General features: G+C 28.0%; 1 protein-coding gene and 1 long non-coding RNA gene across 2 annotated transcripts; one reads left to right on the top strand and one right to left on the bottom strand.

The window, feature by feature from the left end:
* Nucleotides 1-1,650: 1,650 nt before the first annotated feature.
* Nucleotides 1,651-9,466, bottom strand: LOC101512584 (protein DETOXIFICATION 30). Its single transcript, XM_012718364.3, has 7 exons — nucleotides 9,090-9,466; nucleotides 8,200-8,741; nucleotides 7,941-8,027; nucleotides 3,910-3,966; nucleotides 2,830-3,187; nucleotides 2,286-2,372; nucleotides 1,651-1,994 (listed from the first exon to the last, which is right to left on the bottom strand). The coding sequence occupies exons 1-7, from the start codon at nucleotides 9,405-9,407 to the stop codon at nucleotides 1,950-1,952; spliced, it is 1,494 nt and encodes a 497-aa protein (XP_012573818.1). The 5' UTR covers nucleotides 9,408-9,466; the 3' UTR covers nucleotides 1,651-1,949.
* A 1,628-nt stretch (nucleotides 9,467-11,094) lies between these two features.
* On the top strand, nucleotides 11,095-14,001 carry LOC113787677 (uncharacterized). The gene is made up of 2 exons (XR_012161447.1): nucleotides 11,095-11,361; nucleotides 13,518-14,001. It is a non-coding gene; the product is annotated as an uncharacterized lncRNA (long non-coding RNA).
* The last annotated feature ends 7,409 nt before the right edge of the window (nucleotides 14,002-21,410 follow it).

Genomic DNA, 21,410 nt, shown 5'->3' with positions numbered 1-21,410 from the left:
ATCCAAGTACATTGTCAACATTCTTGAGCAGACTCGTCTTTCTAATACTAGAGCAGCAAATACTCCTCTTGAGTTGAATGTGAAATATGCTCACTTAGATAGTGTTCCTTTACCAGATTCCACTTTGTATCGTACTTTGATTGGCATCTTAGTGTATCTTACGATTACCAGACCTGACATTGCTTATGTTGTTCATGTTTTTAGTCAGTTTGTTGTCTCTCCCACTATAGTACATTGGGCATCAATTCTTCGGATTCTTCGTTATCTTCGAGGAACTCAATTTCAAAGCCTTCTCTTTCCATCGTCATCCTCATTAGAGTTACGAGCTTATTCTGATGCTGATTGGGATGGTGACACCACTGATCGTAAATCCACCACAGGATTTTGTATCTTTCTTGGAGACTCTCTTATTTCTTGGAAGAGTAAGAAACAAGACATTGTCTCTTGCTCCTCTACAGAAGCTGAGTATCGTGCCATGGCATCCACTACCGCTGAAATAATTTGGTTGTGTTGGCTTTTGTCTGATATGGGTATCTCTCTTTCTGAACCAACTTCGATGCACTGCGATAACAAGAGTGTTATTTAAATTTCTCACAACTCGGTCTTTCATGAACGCACCAAACACATTGAGATTTATTGTCATCTTACTCGTCATCATCTTCAGCATGGAACCATTACTCTACCGTTTGTCTCTTCTTCTTTACAGATTGCTGATTTGTTCACAAAGATGCATCCCATTAAACGTTTCTGTTTTTTAGTTGACAAACTCTCGATGCTCCATGTTAATGCATTGTGAGTTTGAGGGGAGATGTTAGATAATGTTACTATATATTAGTAGTAAGGGTATTTTAGACATTTATATTCTCTTGTATATATATTCATTGTAACCCTATTAACTTAAGTTTGGTTCATTCTATGTTATGAAATCCTAGAGTGGTTGTCTCTCTTCTTCCTCTTTTTTTTGTTAACATATCAATCGAAAACAACACAAACACATATTTGCTAAAAACGAAAAAAGATGAATTCATAAACAAACTCACAACACTTGATCGACAAACTCATGTCTCTGGATTTGCAACGTTAAGGACGTTGAAGTCATTGATTGAATCTATCTAATTTGAATCGAAGTTAATCTGAATAAAATGAACACCGTAACTCTACGAGAAAACAAAACAACGTTTCACTTATTTGACAAGAATGTCACACTTAATTGACGAGATGATGAAATAAAACAGAAAAATAGATCTGTGTAGAAATAACTTATTTATGTACAAAGATAGCATAAAAACAATGCAAATGAGTAATTTTAGACTATAAAATGATAACAAGTTGCTCCTCTTTTATGACCAAGACGAAAACAATGTAGGATTTGTCATTAAAGATAACGAACAATAGTTTATGTTTTTTAATTTTTTTAATACTTATTAATGTTTTTATTCAATTATTTTGATTAAAAAAATCAAAGTTACTTACATAAAAAAAAGTTAAATCATTAAAATATGATGACACAATATGCCACACCAGCGATTTTTCATAGTTAAATTTTGTGAATGACTAAAAGTTAAAATCGAAAATAATAAGAGATGAAATTTAAAAATTAAATTTACAAGACTAAAATCATATTCAATCTTAAATTATAGAGACCAAGAATACTGCTAATCCTTAAATTAAAAATGCAACAATTTAGCAACAATAATTTCATCTTACAATCTCAATTCTCAAAAAACAATTTAAATTATGCTGAGAGCCGTCGTAAAAATGACTCTCAATGTCACTTTAGTTAATAATATTTTTTCATTCCCTAATTTCATATGAAAAAAGAAATTAAAATTTCATATTGATTTCTCCATACTTAAATTGAAAACATAAAGAGGCACAAATTAAATGCTAGAATTTGCTAGTTTCATGTTGCTCGATGACTCTTCCGAATATCGTTCATCTCGATATCTTTATGCCCCACCCCACTTCTTTATCCTTTCATCAGCAAGTGACGCCTGTCATTTTTACATAAAGAAATTATCCTCTAATAAATATAGAAATTAATTTGCAATATAAAAAGTTTTCACAATAGTAAAAACAATAAAAATCGTTTGATAATATAGTAACCACATTTACAACAATAGATATGAACAATTATAATGCGCTAATAATGTAATTTTTTTGTCTATATAATATAAAATATTTTATATGATGTATTCATAAATATATTTACTATATTTAGCCCTTAATAATAATAATGTCGCTGTGGCATTATCTATATACAGCATATTATAAATATATTTTACCTCATTATTCCAGTCAGTTCTATAGACCATGATAAATAAAACAAGAGTTTGTAGGACAGTCCCTGCCAGCATTCCAGACCAAATCCCCTAGAAATCATCCACCATAGAATAATTATTAATCCACGAAAAATTCAATCCAATTATAACAATGGAGAGAAATTAAACCTACAAACGAAATAATTTATAAAATATCTAGGTTTATTTGCAGTTTTGATCTTTTTACTTCAGCTGAATTACAAAAATAATCTCTCTATTTTATTTCTCCTTAGTTTTAGTCTCTAAATAGAATTTTAGTTTAAAACTTAATAAAGTATTTTTTTTCTCCACTTATTTAAGTTACACTATGCTTCAAGATTTTATGGTACAATAATTATACATGAGATCTATGATCATTAAGTTTTGGACTAAAATTTTATTTTGAGACCAAAATTAAAAAAAAATAAAATGAGAGAATAATTTTCGTAATTCAACTAAAGTAAAAAAATTAAAACTGCAATTAAACCAAATATTTATAATGAAAGAAGGAGGAAGAGAAAAGGCTTACCAAGACACCAAAATCAAGAGCGTAGCCAAAAAAAAGGCCCAAAGGAATACCAAAGAGATAGTAACAAGCAACATTTACATAAGCAACAGCTGCTTGCCACCCTGCCCCAATGGCAACCCCTGAAAGAACTGGCTGAATGTTGTTTATCACAATACATAGTGCCAACATTGGTGTCAGCTCAATCACTACCTTTCTCACTTCTGGATCATTTGAAAACAACATAGGATACTGGTGTCGGAAGATTATTAAAACCAATGAAAGCAATATACCAATTGCAAATGAAGTTATCACAGCAACCACAAGTGAAAATTTTGCTGCTCTTGGATGAGATGCACCTAATTCATTTGATACTCTCACACTGCATCATTTTAATTACAATTCAAATTCATTTATCAACTAAATTTGATTTATACACGTAAAAAAATAAATCTTTTTCAATTTATTTTTACTAAATTAAAGATAAAGTTTACAATTTTTGTCTTAAATTTTTATCACCAATTAAAATTATATTTAATTATTTTTAAAGTCTATGAACTAAATATTGTGATTTTTAAATAAGTATCTTATCTAAAAACTTTACCGGTTGGGTCTTGAACTTGTCAATAATTTGATAGGTGGTCTATGAACTAAAAAATAAATAATTGGGTTTCAAACATTTACATTATTTATTTTTAAACTTTTAAATAATTTTTAATGGGTTTTAATTTGAACTTGAGGAACCCGATTGTAAATTAATTATTAATTCATGGATTTAATTTTAGATTACTTGAAAATTTAAAGAACCCACTAAAGTGTTTCTGAAAAAGATTATTCATTGGTAAAATCGGTAAATACTTTGCAAAAACATGATTAAGAAAAATTTAATGCTAAATAAAAATTTAGGAGCCTAATTAAAAATTACTAAGTTTAGAAATCTAATAACTATTGAAATATATTTTAAATTCATAGACCACTCTAAAAAAAATCAATAGTAAAGAATAATACAATAATTAAACATTAAAATGTTAAGCTATTGGTTAACTTCTATGGAAGGTGCATTTTGTGATGAAGGTGCATGCGTGTAATAATAATGAAACATACCTTACGGCTGCGTTAATTCCAAAGGATACCATGATAGTCCACCCCAATATGTTTGTGCTGCAAATTAAATATTAGAACATGAGGGCATCGTTATTTGGTCAAATTATAGTAATATAAGGTAACAAAAAAGAGAGCTAAAATAAAATATAGTTTTTCTTTTCTCCATGTGTTATAGTGTTGGTGTTTAGATGTTTCTTTTTATGCAAAAATATTTACGGTTAATTTGTTAGATGAGTAAGGATTAAAATAAGTTTAGTCCAGTCTAATTTGATTCGATTCTATTTAATTTGTTAAAAATATATTTTATTCAAAATTCAACTCAAATTTAATATGAACTTTTTATTTTAGCTCGAATTTAACTTTATTCAAACTCAGCAAATAATAATTTCATATATTTGATTAGTTCAAATCACATAATTGAAAAGTTAAAATTTAAATAATTAATTGAAGAATAATGATTATTAGAGACACATCCATCACGAAAAGAAGAACTACACTTAATTTAAATTACAATTCTTTTCTAATCCTCCTATTATTTTTATATTACCACCATACCCCTCAAAGATTAGGTTTAAGCACTTCCTAAGTTCTCCTCAGTAGTGTATTCGGACTTCATAGCATAACGCTTAATTTAATTAGAGTTTTTAGATAAAATAATTATATAATTAAACAACATAGATATAAATTAGATTATGAAAAAATATATTCTACTTTTAACATAAAATTAGTTATCATTATATTTCAAATTATTATCAATTATATGTATGTTTTACATAATCCTCAACCAAATAAAATCAATAGTTGAACATACAACATTTTACTCCAAAAACCTAACTATCACAAACATATTTAACCATTTATAAAACTAGTGAAAAATATTATTTAAATGTTATATATATTTTTAAATTAATTCATAAATCAAATGAGGTGAAATATACATAACATAATTACAGTTTATTTAGTTAATATGTCTGCTTTTTATCTCAAATTTAACTCATTGGAATTTATAATTAAACCAAGTTCGACAACTTAATTGTGGACTCGAATTATATTTAAATGATTTGATTGATTTGACAAATCATTCGGGAAGATCTTTGAATATGATTTTTTCTGGTATAATTTTGTTCCGTAATTAGGATGGTGGCTTTGAATTGCTTTGTTGTTATTACTATATCATGTTAAATTCATTAATGGACCGTTTTTTATATTTGATTATTTTCAGATGGAATTCAAGTACAATAATTAATGTCCATAAATGTTAAGATGGAGGAGTTGTTAGACTTCTTTGTAGCCAACTGTGATTGACCTTTTCGTTGCGAACAAACCTGGCCAGCACACACTTTCAGGTGTAAAAAGTAAATTTTATGGTGGAGATTTCTTAATTAAAAAAGCAGAGGTCTTTTTAAGTCTAATTAGTTTTTTAGAAGAGAGGATATTAATTAATACTAGTGGGAGAAGCCTTTAGTGTGAGTCGTGTAAAATGTTTTATTTTTTATAAATAAATGAGTGATAAGATTTTGGATTTAAGATTTTAAATAATATGTATTTTTTAAATAATTAATAATATACTTAAAAAATATTAACGAGTGCATTTAAGATACTTGTTAAATAATCTATAAAAAAAATAATATTTTAGAACTTGTTTATTTGACATCTTGTCATCAACATTTTTCACTCAACATCTTATAACCAATCTAATGTTTTTCTTAAATTCTAAAACCATATAGTACCTTGCCTAATAAAAAGAATCTATTGTACCTTATTTTTGTAGGATCCACTTAGGGACACAAACTAAAAAAAACATCGTGATGCTCTTATGATATGCAAAAAATGTAGACTAGAACTATTTTAGCTCAAAATACTTTTAAATGTATATAGTTTTATCATTTCATTTTAATTTGGTTTATTTTTATCTTTAAAATAAAAAAAAGGGGTTAAATACTACTCAAACTAGTTACTACTACACAAACAAAATCTCAAATCATAGACGTCTGGAGACAACATAACAATTATACTAAATAATACTGAAAATTATCAAATTTGTTATATTTATAAAAAAAATGATTTTTGTAGTAAAATAAATTATTCTATAGAGATTTTAAAAAAAAGTAAAAATCATTTTTATTAACTTTTTTATTGTAATGAATTTTTTTTAATAATTATGAAAATGATTTTTTTTTTTTTAAAGTTACTAAACCAATTTTCTTTTGGAGCTTTTATATTTTTTAAAAATTACTAAACAAATTATAATATTTGTCGTTGATATTAAGTTATTAAACAGAATAACTATCACATAACTACTTCTGAAATCAATAAATTTTCATTCATATGAGTTGAACTTAAATTCAACTTATTTTTTTTATCAAGTTTAATTTTCAATTCAAATTTAATCTATTTAGTTTATAAATCAAGTTTAGAAAATTAATTGATATATCAAATCTCAAATTATTTTCGATTTCATTCGGATGATTGCAAACTCAATCTACCGCCTTATTTTTTTTTTCCATCTTTGGTAACAATATGAGGGCCTAAGCCCACCTACCACTTTGATTTTGTTTATAGTGAGAGTGGGTGACAAACAAGTTCCAGGCACATATAAAATAATTATTGGAATAGTAATATTATTAGTTATTACTAGCCAGTGGTCCAGTGTCCAGTGGTGTAAGGAAAAAAAAGTAGTAAATTATCTGTGCGAAGGTGACGGTGGCACGTGGATGATTTTTCTTTAAAGGTCGTATTCATTGTCAATATATAATATTTGGAATTCAGAAAAATAGACAATCATTGAATCAGAATATGATTGACATTTTATAGTTTTACATTGAACTGTAATTACCAATACAATGTCATTGTGTGAGAAATATTCGTGATTTCTACAATAAATTATAATTAATATAATGATATTTTATTTTTTATATATCAATTTTCTAAAATATCTATTATTAAATGAATTATATATTTTTCTTTTAACTTATTAGTGAAGATAATCATTTAAGTAATTGGTCAGTTATTAATATTTGTACATTGTATGATTTTTTTACATAAATTATAGGGGTGTAGTAGAATATTTTTCAAATTTTTAAATAAAAGACATTCAAGTAACACATTATAAATTAAATATATATTTATTTTTTAATTTATTTATTTGTAAAATTTCATCTTTTAATTAATTGTTCAAAAAAAAAAACCAAACACTACATATTTGTAATTGATTTGTGAAATATCATCTTTTAAATATTTGTATAAAAATTTGAACATCAAATCAAACTTTACAGTCTTATTGATCAAAATTTGTAAATATTAAAAACTAAAATACATTAAAAGAAACATAAAATTTAGGATTTCATAAAATAAATTTTTAAAAATAATAGTTACATTCAATTGAATCAAACCAACATATTATTCACCAGAATGGTTTGATTCTTATTTGTACAAAAATATAAAAAAAAATTAAATTAAAACAAACAATATAATTTTAATTGATTCTTTTTTCTTTTTACAAGTGTCTAGTTACACTCCGTTTATTAGAGTTGCTGCAAAATTTTAAAATTTTGCTGAATTGAAATCAATTATATAATTAAATATAAATGAGAGATAGAAGTGAAAAGAGAAGAGATATTTATTACTTTTGACCATAGACTACTGTATTTGGAAATATGTCTTTTAGTATTTTCCTAATATGAGTGTTTTGTCAATATTTTGAAATATGAATTGTAGAGAAAAATGTGTGGTGTTAATGTAAGAGAAAGGATTTTGCAAAAAAATGAATGTAAATATCTTTCTTCTCTCGTCTAGTCAATGTCTTATAAATCATTAAAAAAATTGTGAGTTGCATGTTGTAATGGATTGAAGCAAATAGTATCACGGTAGGTTTAGTCCATAGTTTAAGTTGGAATAGTATTAAAAATAAGCTAGGGTTCAATTCTTGGTACTAATTTGTTTTCCTCTCCACAAATAAACTAACCATTATAATATATATTTATCTATAAAAAAAAAAAAAAAAAAAAAAAAAAAAAAAAAAAAAAACTCACCATATAGACAATGCATCGACTGAAACTTCAGCATTCTCGAGATATCCAGCGAATAGAATCAATGCCATAAAATACCACACTTCAAGGCTGCATAATAAACCAAACAAAACATCAAGCCATAAACTTATCGATTTAGGAATATTAATAAATAATAAACTATATATTTATTTTTTAAAAATTAGTTTGAGTGGACCGTTAAAACAAAATGAATAATACATAGTACAAACTTTTATTATTTTGAATCAAATTTTGAACAAACCACATCATAACAGCAGAGGCAAGTGAAAGACGAACAAAACCCCAAAGATCCTGAAAAGCTTTAAACGAAAAACCAGTCCAAGCTTCACCACAAGAACCACTCAAAACATAAACAACTTGAGCCACCACAATAAACCACCAAGAACAATTAAGCACCACCGCAGCACCAGCTAGTCCCCACCCTAAGTGCAACATAAGGAGCCAACTAAACACCGTGTGTCCAACCAATGCTACCCCTGCAATCCACGCCATAGCCATTATCTTACTTTGTGATTGTAAAAACTTTTGAATTGGATAGTTCATTGCGTAAGCGAATAGTTGAGGAATCATCCATAATGCAAACACCCCTGCTGCCTCTGAAATCGCTTTTGTTTGCCCGATTAGTTTCATAAGTGGATCCGCAAATATGTATAGAAGACTCAAAATAAGCGCGGTTGCGTTTAGAATCAACCATGATCTTTGCATGTATATTCCTAACATGTCAAGTTTTCCTGCTCCAAAAGCTTGTCCGCATAGCGTCTCCAACGCGCTTCCCATCCCTACCTGAAAATACCACCGTTAAATTCAAACTTTATACTATTGTATTTATAAGTAAAAGTAATTCTCATATTATAAATTAATTTTGTAATATTTAGTTAAACTTAACCTAATTTTAAGAATTTGTTTTAGTAATCATTTTCGAATTGAACTTTTTGAACATTGAAGAAATCATCAGGCGTTGGCGTGACATAAGAATATGAAACTATACGAGTTACTTTTGGTAATGATTTCAAATTTCAGTTACAACTTCCAAAACAGAAAATAAATAAAAAAATAAAAAAAAATGATGAAACTATAAGAATTAGTTTTGGTGATTATTATTTTCGATATTAGGCAGAATTTCAATATTACCGTGATGCCTAAGCAGAAACCAGCGATGACAGAGTTTTCAACGGTGACGGCGGCGAGTTGGAGAGTACCGACATGGCCGGCGAAGACTTGAGTGACGGCGCCGAGAGAATATTGAGCGATGGAGGTGAACATGGCAGGGCCAGCTAAGTACCATAGTTTCTTTGACTCCACGAGAAACTCCCTGGCGAATTCGCCGGCGCCGGTAATCGGAGAAATATCATTGGATTCGGCGTTGAATACAACAGTGGTTGTTTGGTTTTGTTGACGGTGGTTTAGAGGTGTGAGGAGTGGGTAGGTTTCAGTGTCTCTGTTCTCCATAAATGAAGAGTATTAAAATTGGAATTTAATTTCTCTAAACACAAAACTGTTGTTCTCATCTATTTCTATATAAAGAAGTGGTGGTGTTTGTGTAAAAAACAAAATAGAGTAGTGATGTTTTGAAAAAAAAAAGTCATGGCACATGTCAAAAACTGTACAAATTAGAATTATATTTAAAAAAAAAAAATAGAATACACGACTCTCTAAAAAACAAAATGTATACATGTTCATTTTTTAAAAATCATTTACTACTCTCCATCTTAAAAAAAACTGTTCCATTTGCATAAGAGTTGTTTCAAAATAATTGATTATTTTAATGTTTGATATATTTTTTTTAAATTATATTATCTAATTAATTTTTTATATTATTTTTAATATTTATTTATGATATTAATATATATTAATACCCAAAAAAAAATAATTAAAATAATATTATCCATATATTATTTATATATACTTTTTAATATATATAAAAGGCTAAATAGCACTCGCGGTTCTTTAACTTAATTTAAGTTAACGTTTAGTTCTTTATCTATTTTTTTCAATTTGATATTTTATTTTAATTTTAAGTGATAATTTGATATTTTATGTTTTAAAATATCAACAGTTGTCCTTTTTTTTACAAAAATTCAAAAAAATCAACAAAATTTTCAAATAAAACCCATAAAATTAATAATCATCTTCAATATAATGCAAATTTCACCAAATACATAATTCAAATATTCAAATAAACTCATATTTTCATCTCCAACGACATCAAATAAATAATGCATATATCAATATTTTTAAAGATTTAAGTTATGAATTTGATTAAATGTGTATTTTATTGAAGAAGATAATGAATATTATGAGTTTTGTTTGAAAATTTTGATGATTTTTTTAAATTTTTATAAAAAAAAGAAAACAACATTATTGACATTTTAAAATATCAAATATCAAACATCAAATTATTACTTAAAATTAAAATAAAAAAAAAATATTAACTAAAATTAAATTAAAGAACTCTAAATATAATTTAGTCTGTAAATTATTTTGAGACGGTTTCTAAAAATCTAAGAGTAATAAAGAAAGAAAGCGACTTGTGGGGATTGACGAGGACATAAATTAAATTATTTTGATTTATCGGATGTCCAGGAAAAGGTTATGATTTTTTATTGGTGAAATGGGAATGGTGCAGTGATAGTCACATGAATATAGTAGACTTTATGTCCACATGTTGCCTCGTGTTTTTTCTTTAATAGACTGACACTGTTTCTCGTGTTATTCATGCACTCTGATTTAGTGCGTAAGTTTAATGATTCATTTATAAAATAAATTGTTTCAATTTTATTTTTTATTAATTTTTGTAATATTTGTAAAATATTAAAATAATTTATTTATCATATTTAAAAATTATGAAAAAATTTATGATGTCGCACGTGTAACACCTCTATTTAACATTTAATAATTGGTAGTAATTATTTGATGTTTTACTTATTAATTTATAATCATAATTTGTAAAAAAATAAAAAAATATAGTAATACAAATTATAGTTTGTTTTGGACTTATAAATAAAGAAATTAGAAGAGTGAATAATAATTATGATTTATTTAGTATGAAAACTCCATAACGCAAAAGTTCAATTGACCAAGTCAATACTACTTATTCTTCCTTCCTTCCATTTACATAACTCACACCAACACAAAAACACACACATCACTAAACTAAGAGAAAAAAGAAGAAGAAAAAAACATCATTAAACTAAGAGAGAAAACAAGAAGAAGAAAAAGAGAGACATAAACTTAGATGGAAAAGAAGAAAGGGTGAGAGAGAGAAGAAGATAAGGAGAAGAAAAAAAATCCCTTCGCAAAACAAGAAGAAAAGAAAGGAAGAGTGCACATTTTTCTTGCTAAAAGCCAAGGAAGAAAGAGTTGAGAGTATCATCATCTTCTCAATTATTTTGAAAATTAAGAGGTGAGTTCTTTTTTCCTATTTTCCTTACATGCACGTGTGAGGTAATGCTTATCGTAAATTAGGGATTTGGGGTTTAAGGGTTTGAAATGAAGAAAGAGATTTTTATTTTCTATGTTAGATTTAGAGGTTTTGGAATAGATGATTAAAATAAGTTATGCATGTGAAGTTCTATGGCTGAAATTGAGAATAGATTAAAGTAGAATTGAATTTCCTTTATGACATGGAAATATGATTTTTTTTGATGTGTTTGAGATTAAAGACCTTCAATTTCACTATTGTGACAAATTATGTTGAGGGAATTGACATTATGTTAAAGACCTTGATTTATTCATAATTTGTACTATTTGTGTTTGCAAAGATTCATTGAGAAATTACTGTGATTGAATGAGTGTCGTCAGCATAAAATTCGCATAACATATGATATTTGATCATAACTTTTTCTCTTGACCTTATTTTCGAATGATTGTTGTTTTTTTTTTTTTTTGGAAACTATCATCAATTGCCTTCAATTTGAGTACAAACATCGTCATATTTGATTGAGTATTGATGCTTCAAAATGAGTTAGATATTTTCCAGACTTGTTGTCATGTCTTTATGACCTTGTGTATTTTTGATAAATTGCAAAAAGTTGGGGGTTTAATTTGAAAATTAAAAATTTATCTATAAACTATACATCATAAGCTTTGTAAAGAGTGTTTGTTTATTCAATTTTGATACTTATAAGATCCTTTCAGTTGACACTGCAGTTAGACTCAATTTTGCATTGTTTTAACATAAAATTTGAGGCTATTTTGAAACGATGTTTATGTAGTGTTGTCTATGGTAAACCAAATTATATAAAAAATTACAAAAATAAAAAAACGATATATCGAAACATACGTGCGTCCAATTAAAACTCTTCTTCGTTATTATTCTTGGCCAAAACCCTCCATCTTCTTCATTCATCTCTTCTTTGCATGTTGCCTCCTAAAATCCTAAAAAGAAGAAACCTAATATTGTGAAACCAAAAACAAAAGAAACCAAAAACGTGAGAAACTCCAAAAACTCGAAGTCTAGAAACGCGAAACATACAAACCCTTAGCTTCTTCTTCTTCTTCCTGAATCGATATTTGAAACACAAACACAAGATAGCCAGAAACGTCGCGAACAGAGAAACATAGAAACCCATAAATTGATTTCAACAACACAAGCGCAATAAACCTAGAAATGCAAAAACACAAAAACGAGAAACCCATAACAAGAAACCTTGTTCGATCCTCTACTCTTGTCATTGAATCACACATTTTCATAATTGTAAGTCTCTATAACCTTTTATAAGAAATTTTTTTCATCATTTACATTGATTAATTTTAACTGCGGATTTACTGCTCGATTTTAGGATTTGCCAAATTTGAAGATCACAAATCTGTTTTCATTACTGTTCAGACACAAAACCTCTCATATCAAGTTTATAAGTCTTTAAAAAATTTCTCAGAGAAAATACTTGGTAGTTTGTAGTTGAATATTGTTGAAACTTATTTTGTTTCTATTTTTCAATTGTTGCATGTTTTTGTTTTTCAAATGTGGTATGTTGTTGTTTGTCATTATATTGTTGTTTAACTAATAAAATATAGAGAGAACTAAGAATGCAGTAAGATATGCTAATTCATTTGAGTCCGAGAAATTCAACTAATTGGGGATTAAACAAGATTCTGATAAAAAAAATTTACAAACCACAAAAAGTATTCAAATGTTTTGCATATTAAGACTACATAATCCATATTATTATAACAAATAATATGTTTTTTTTTTTCTTATCATGATTCATGAATAATGGCATCCAATATATTCTATTGGTTTTTTTCCATTATCTTAATAATATGTTACACAAACACACTTTTTTTATTACCTCTCATAGTTTGTCTTAACTAAATTTTTTGTTGTAACACTTTTGTAGATAGAAGTTGTTAACTTTTTTGTTAAAATAATTTTAAAGAAACATTGGATAAAAGATGGATATGCGTCAATCAATTGTCAATGAATATATGAAAATGAATTAAAAGGGTTTGTTAAGTTTGTCATGAAACACACCGAAGACCCTAATCGAATCATCTGTCAATGCTTAGATTGCTATTATGAAAATCGGGTTAATGAAGTTGAGTTGAATTGGAATTTAGGGAGGAATCAGGCTGATCTAAGATATACATATTGGACAATGCACGATGACATACGTAAAGAGAACATTGATTTGGGAAATAGTGTGAAATATGCGTTGAACAATTTTGACACAAATTCTTATGATTCTGGTCGAGTTGAAGAGATTGCAGATGTGGTTGAAGAATCTTCAGGATTGTCCTGGAATGTTTGATAGGTTGTTAAGTGATGCAGAAAGGATTATATGATGGTTGCAATAAATTCACAAGATTATCTTCAGTATTAAAATTGTACAACTTAAAAGTGAAAGATATGCTGCCCGAGGATAATTTTCTTCCTAATCGAACGTATGAGGCCAAATGAATGTTGTGTTCTATTGACATGATTATGATATGATTCATACTTGTCTTAACGATTGCATTTTGTTTCGAAATTTGATATGCATTGTTAAAGAAGTGTCTTAAATGTAACATCTCTCGATATAAGAAACCATTGATTCCTACGAAAGTCATAACGTATTTTCCTATAATACCTAGGTTTAGGTGTATGTATCATAGTGAATGTGATGGAAAACACTTCTCATGGCATGCAAGTGAAAGAATTAAAGATGGAAAGATTCGGCACCCTGCAAATTTTCCACACTTGGATGCAAATTGATCACGATTATCCTAATTTTGGATAAGAAGCATGAAATTTACGCTTGTTATTGTCTATTAATGCAATGAACCGATATGGTCTTCAAAGTACCTCAGATAACACATGGCCTGTGATTTTGGTGATTTGAAACCTAACTCCATGGCTAAGTATGAAGCTTAAGTTCATGATGTTGTCTATGTTAATTTTTGGTCCCAAACAACAATGATATAGATGTATATTTGGAAACTTTAATTGATGATTTAAAATATATGTCGGAGACAGGTGTGAAAATATATCATTGATATAGGAAATAACATTTTAATTTGAGGGCAATGTTGTCCGACACAATTAGTGGTTTTTCAGTATACATCAATCTATCATATATAGCATTAAAGGTCAGTGTGCATGTCATACATGTGAAGAGAATACACATTGGATGCGGTTGGGATAGTGTAAAAAGAATTTTTTTTTCGGACGTCACAAATTTTTACATGATAATCATCACCCACGTTAGTGGAAAAAAACATTCAATGGAAAATCAGGAGAAAGAAGAGCTCTTGTGACATTGACATGTGATCAGATATTTGATAAGATGAATGATATGAACAATAAATTTAACAAACCTTTTGCATGAGAGCTTGTCAAAAACGTGTGGAAGAAGAAGTCAATTTATTTTGAATTTCCATATTGGAAATCATGTAAGACATTTTCTAGATATGATGCATATTGAAATATAATATATTTGATAGTTTTATTAGTACGTTACAAAATGTACCTGGAAAGTCTCAAGATGACATCAATGTGCCAACGACTCATACTCTATCTAAAAATGAGATAATAGTTTTCTGTAAGTTTCTTCGTAAAGTTAAAGTTTCAGAAGAGTACTCTTCAAATATTAGAATGTTGGTATTTATCAATAACTTTATATTGATTATTGATTTAGGATATATTATCTTGTGTACTCTTTTTGTCATCTTCTATTTATCGCATGGTTAGTAACAGAAATGTGTACATTTGGGAGACATGCTACACCATTAACCACTATATGTTGGCTATGCTTGTCCATATTTTACTTACTATTTTGACCACTATCAATATATAGTATTATTTTTATTTTTATTTTGTCTTGAAATTTCTAATTTTTTACCCCATCTTTATACTCCTGTACTCCTGTACAATCCAGAGTAAATGATAAGGATGTTAAGGCAAACGAGTAAGTTACGTCAAAAAAGAAGGTACAATGATACACGTAAAGAGGAATGCTATGGACAATCACTTAGTCAATGATTTACTATTTAAGCATTAGTTAATCATTAACTAATTTAATTTCACGATATTTTAAATAAAAACACAAAAACTGCAACAAGTTAGAAATATTGAGAAAGTTGGACCTTGCAGTAGGCCAATTGCATCACCAAACTCTTGCAAAATCAAGACTTTAAAAGTCTTCCTCTAAAAATGGTTATGCACCTGATTCTCGACATGTGCAGTGTCTTGAAACATTTGTAGAAACAAATATGTCTACAGACGTGGACATACGTGATATTCCAAAGGAGAAATGTATTTTTGGTGTTTCTTATGTTGAAATTATTAGTAAGGAGCAACTGATAGAACTTTTCAAATATCAAGAAATAGGTGCTTCTGTTATTTCCATATATATAAGGTATTCCAAATAACTTTAGATGAATGAATTATTTTTGTATGTCAATGAATCAGTGACTTGATGTTATATTTTCATTCAAGGTACTTATATGAAAAATTGGTCTGCCCGTGTCAATTGATCAACAAATTCTCCTTCATATCTCCCTATAGGTTATTTTCTGCAACAAAGACCTATAATCTCCGACATATGTCTTTGGTGGTTATGGCAAAGATTATAGGTGTGATGTAAGAAAAATGAGAGATTAAAAATTTTAGGGTTTGAATCCAGATATGAGAATTTGTGATTTGAAGATGCCGAAATTAGTGTTGTAGATGAAGATTGTTGAGTTTTTATTAAAAAATTTGGAGTTGAAGCTGAAGATTATTGAGCTTTTATTATTTAATTGGTTTATTAATTGATTAATTAGTTTTAAGTTTTTAATTAAATAATTAAATGAGTTAATAAAATGAATTTTAATTTAAATATTAAATATTATCTTGTTAACAACAATTACATAATCATTATGTGACACTTCATCCAAAATTAGTCATGTCAAAGTTTTTTTTACTAAAAAAGATTCATAAATGTGTTTTTTTTTAAACTTGTTAGAATTTGTAAGTGTATAAATCAAACAAAAAAAATTAGAGGGACTAAAATCAAAATGAAACATATATGTTAGAGGGACTAAAATCAAATTAATTATACAAATTTTTCCTATATGTTATAATTTTGAAGTATTAAAAAATCATTATAATTTTGTGCAAATATGTTTCTTAGCAGTTCAACAAATGAAAGAAAAAAATGTATACAACAATGTGTTTACGAGGATAGCCAATAAAATGTTGGATGTTTTAATTAAATTAACTATATTCTTTCATAATGCTTATAAGAGGAAGCACTATTATATATTATTATGTTAGACATCGCTTACAATTAAAAATGACTATTATAAGTTGACCTTTTACAATGCATTATAAAATGAAGTGTTGTTATAGATTACATTAAGCAACACTTGTATTTAAAAAGCGTTGTTATAGATTTCATTAAACAACACTTTTTATTTTTTTTTAAACGATATCTATACATTTAATAACACTGAAATAAACAACATTTATAAACGCTATCTAATATTTAAAAAAAAAACGTTGTCTAAGACTTTTTTCAGTGTAATGTTTATGTATCAATGACAAATATAAGAGTCCTTAATATGACCCCCAATTATAAAGGCCCATCAATGGTCCTCTTTATTTTACCTGTTATTGCAGATAAAATTATTTTTTTAAATATTTTTTTAGTGTTTATTTTGTAAAAATTTAAGATTTAGTGGTGTTTTGGGTTTCATTGTCTGTTTTACCCTTCAACCTCTCTTTTACCAAGGCAACACCTGCTTATTGACAATAACCTAATTATCTCAAGTTTGACAAAAGGTTCTCTCAAACCCACACACATTGTGTGAGGGGAATTTACAAAATATATTTAGAATTCACTAATAGCAATATTAATATAGCAAAATTAAATAACTTAATGTATACCTCTTGGTCAAGTGGTTGCGATATTTGAGTTTAATGAATCTTTTAGCCAGCAAACCAATGCATCTATTAAATTACCAATGGTTACAAACTTTTTCAAGAGTTGTTTTCTTTCACCAATTGATATACATTTCTCTATAAACAAAGACACTTTAGTTGCATAAATAAGAATACGAGTTTCATGTTTACATGAGTCAAATTTTTGTCAAAAATATTTTTGAGTCATTTCTTCTTTTCTCTAGTGCACGAAAGTAAATGAAGGAACTTTATTCTGTAAACTATTATTGATCAATAAACTTAACGTGAATGTGCAATTCACTTAAAGTATCTCAAAGTATCCTGAAGGGGATTCGTCGGTTAACCGGTTTGCATCCAATATATATAGATTGATGGGAAAAATCAAACCTAAAGCTTAGTGTGGTACACATGCTTTGGAATTTATTTGTGCAACTTTCATTTTCATTAGTTTCATCTTCTCTTTGTTCAAGATTTACATCATATCCCTAACAAAATATCTCACAATCTTTAGGTTCAATTTTGATTTACAATTTATTTGTGAACAATGCTTGCAATTTTGGTGAAGAAATGAACACGCATATATTATTTCTTTATGACTACGGTGAAAAATACACAAATAATTATCTATTTATATATGATATTATAAATATATGCAAACATAATATAAGATTTAACGATCATTCCATGTGGTTATGATTGTGTATGTTATTTGCATTTAAGTTATTTTGATGCATGATTATTCGTATAACATGGACAAATATATGAGTATATTAGTGTTGAACACTTCATGTGTGTATAAGTAAATTAACTTGTTTTAAATTGGACTCATAATAAATTCATTTTAATGTGAATATTAAAATACATAAAACGTCTTCTGCAAGTGTGATCTTAATTTGATATTCTTGACATGAGAATTATAATGTGCATGCTGGTGAATGTATTTTATTATTATTTTATGTGAAACTTTCACATATCATTTTTCAATCATTTTACATGCATTCTTTGTCTTTAAAAAATGGTGGATAATTATATTTGAACATCTAAATCCATTTGCCTGAAACAAACTTGCTTATATATTACAACTTGATAAAAATGGCACAATTAATATGATGGCTTAGTGGCTTACCATTTTGGACGAATGAAACCGACTTGAATTCAAGTTCTGCGTGCTTAACTACTGGAAAAAATATTGTATTTTATGATGATCTATATAATATTAGTATTATTTAATCGATTAATAATGTAGAGAGTTAATTTATTTCAATATAAAAGTAGTGTATATTAATTTTTATAAATATCAAATTCACGTTTGAATGATATTTGTTGTTTCATATACAAGAATTCTTAAATTGAGAATTGATTATAACTCATTATATTTGCATCATAGTATGCAAGTAATGGTCAATTTCTTGCTTTTTTATATTAAAAATAATTTAAGTGTATATCTTAAAATTATTATAAGTTCACAAATATTCATGAAAGAAAATAATAAATTTTGTTAATGATTTTATTCATTTTTTATTTTCTATTGTGATACTTATTTAGATTTACCACATAACATATATTTAAATATGAAACTTGAATTACTAAATAGAATTTATGATGCATGCTTTATAACTACGAAGAAATGATTTCTTTAATAAAAATGAAATGAATTCTTTAATAAAAATGAAATGAATTCTTATTTGTTAAAAAAGTAGATGACTTATATATTTGGAACTACCTTATGATATTTGATTATGAAAATTTTTTATGATCATGCTTTGTTCGACTATAGCAATATATTTAATGCATTCAATGTATTATATATGAGACTTGGATATATTGAAAAGAGAGTTATAATTTTTAAATTGAGATGCTTATTAAATATAGTAAAAAGTTGAATGACATACAAGTTTGTGTATGTGATAATTGAGATGCATATTAATTGTATGTGATCTAATGTGAAGAGATCAAATGACAAAAGTGTCATGGTTTGGTGATAATTGGTCAACACTTTCAAGAATATATACAAGGTGTAGCTATGTGGATGAATGTATATTAAAAGTTTATTAAAGTTGCAAGGAATCTTGCAATTCTTTGACAAAAGAGTTGACAAGAATATGTTGTCTTCATATATGATGTTGAAGTTGATGAAGAAATCATCAGAGATGTGATACAAGCTCGTATCTAAAGAATCGTCAATGGTGGAAACGATCAACTCATATTTGAGTAACATCAAGTCTTGAGTTCAATTACGAGAGTACACTATCAGAGTGATTAAAGTACTTATAATAGATACATTCCAAAGGATACAAGTACTTGGACCATGAGAATTAAGATATGATACAAGCCCATATCTAAATAACCGCAAATGGTGGAAACGATCACACTACTAAAAAATTGCATTTTAGCTGCCATTTTTAGCGTCGGCCCCCGACTCCGACGCTACCTAGTGTTGGTCTAGCCGACCCTAAGGTAACAAATTTTGTTTTTCAATTTTATTAACAATTAGTGTCAGAGTAGCCGATTCTAAGTAAAATAAGGCAGACGCTAGTTTATTTATTTTATTTTTTATTTTTTATTTTAATATGTAGCATCGGAGAAGCCGACGCTAGTTTATTTTTAAATTTTTTAATATTATTTGTAAAATCAGATTGAACTCTCTGATTGTAAAATTAATAACATATTGGTGAGCCCTTATTCACACTTCGTCATCGTCACTATGAACCCTACATTTTGAACCCATCACCGATTCTCAACCCTCTCAACGCCGTGAATATTGCTGTCGCATCAACGGTTCCATCATGTCACCCACTCGGTACCCTAGCTATCAAACTTGTCACCCTGATGAGGACATAGAATGCATAACCAAGGAAGAAAGCCTAGAGGATATTCAAGGGCTTGGAACCCCAATGACAAGAGCAAGGTCAAAGAAGGCGAAAGAGGTTCTAAATAACTTGATAACCACTTTATTTGAAGCAAGTACAACTCATGAAGAATTGAAGTCCAAGATAGTCAATTGCTTAACCCAAATTGAAGAAGTTAAGGAATGAAGACGACATCTATGTGTTATCAAATTTTAATATTAGTTTTAATTAAAGTAATAGATTGAATTAATATGAAATTTGGGTGTAACTGTAAAAATTTCAGTTGGGCCAAATTTAGAGAACTTTTTAGGAGTTGCCATTATAAAAGACAAACCCTTATTTTTTTTTAAGGCAGATTTTGAATTTTATTTTTGTGAGGCTTTGCTCTCTAGAGTTCTTGAAAGAATTCATCTTGAACTTATCAAGGTTGTTAATCCTTGTGGCGTTCTTTTTGGTTTATCAATCCCTAGATTGTGGCGCCATTTTGTTCTTGATTTCTTTGCGGAATAATAATTTTGAGTTTCCTTTACATCAAACCCTAATACTCCAATTTTATCAATTTTTGTGTTCAGTAACCAGCATTCATAACTCGAGTTCTATATACTTGTTTTCGGTGATTCAACTGCCTAATTCGTGTTTCAGAACGTCGTTTTTCACCTAGTTTTGGAATCGCCCGATTCGGAGTTTCGTAGCGCCGTTGATCGCATTCTCCAGCTATACGCAATTTTTGACTCAAATCTGTAAGTTTCTGACTCAAAATGTAAGTTTCTGACCTAGAACAATCCTTAAAGTGAACCATGACTAATCGGATCATATCACCCCCTCTCGAACCCGTGACCCTCTCGAACCCGTCACCGCCACTCTCAGAGTCGTCGTTCAGTGTCGCCATCTCGCGCTCGTCTGTGGTCGATTCTCAATGTAAGTGTCGTCGTTTCACTCTTAGTGTAGCTGTTTAGGTTTTATGGCCTTTTAGTTGTGTATTTGTTTGGCCAAATCAATTTGTATTCTTTGCCCTGACATTGTAGGAGCACAGTAGTAGAATCAATTTGTATTCTTGTGTATTTGTTTGTATTCTTCGCCCTAGCTAGTAGTAGAATCATATAACAATGACAAGCTTTGTAGGATTAGTCAATAGAAACATAAAATTAAGAACAAACCTAAACAAGATATGAATTTAATTTAGATGATTTTGTGCTGTAAGTGACACGTTTAACAGTGACAAGCATAATAATATTTTAGATC

This window comes from Cicer arietinum, chromosome 7 (assembly GCF_000331145.2).
Source record: "Cicer arietinum cultivar CDC Frontier isolate Library 1 chromosome 7, Cicar.CDCFrontier_v2.0, whole genome shotgun sequence".
In the NCBI taxonomy this organism is placed as follows: domain Eukaryota; kingdom Viridiplantae; phylum Streptophyta; class Magnoliopsida; order Fabales; family Fabaceae; genus Cicer; species Cicer arietinum.
Note: the sequence above shows the minus strand (reverse complement) of the source record. Positions and strands in the feature narration are given on the sequence as shown.

Coding starts and splice junctions, on each gene's coding strand:
- LOC101512584 (XM_012718364.3), bottom strand. CDS start 9,407: ATGGAGAACAGAGACACTGAAACCTACCCACTCCTCACACCTCTAAAC. Junction 8,742..9,089: donor GTTTCTGCTTAGGCATCACG/GTAATATTGAAA, acceptor TGGTATTTTCAG/GTAGGGATGGGAAGCGCGTT. Junction 1,995..2,285: donor GAACTGACTGGAATAATGAG/GTAAAATATATT, acceptor TAAAAATGACAG/GCGTCACTTGCTGATGAAAG.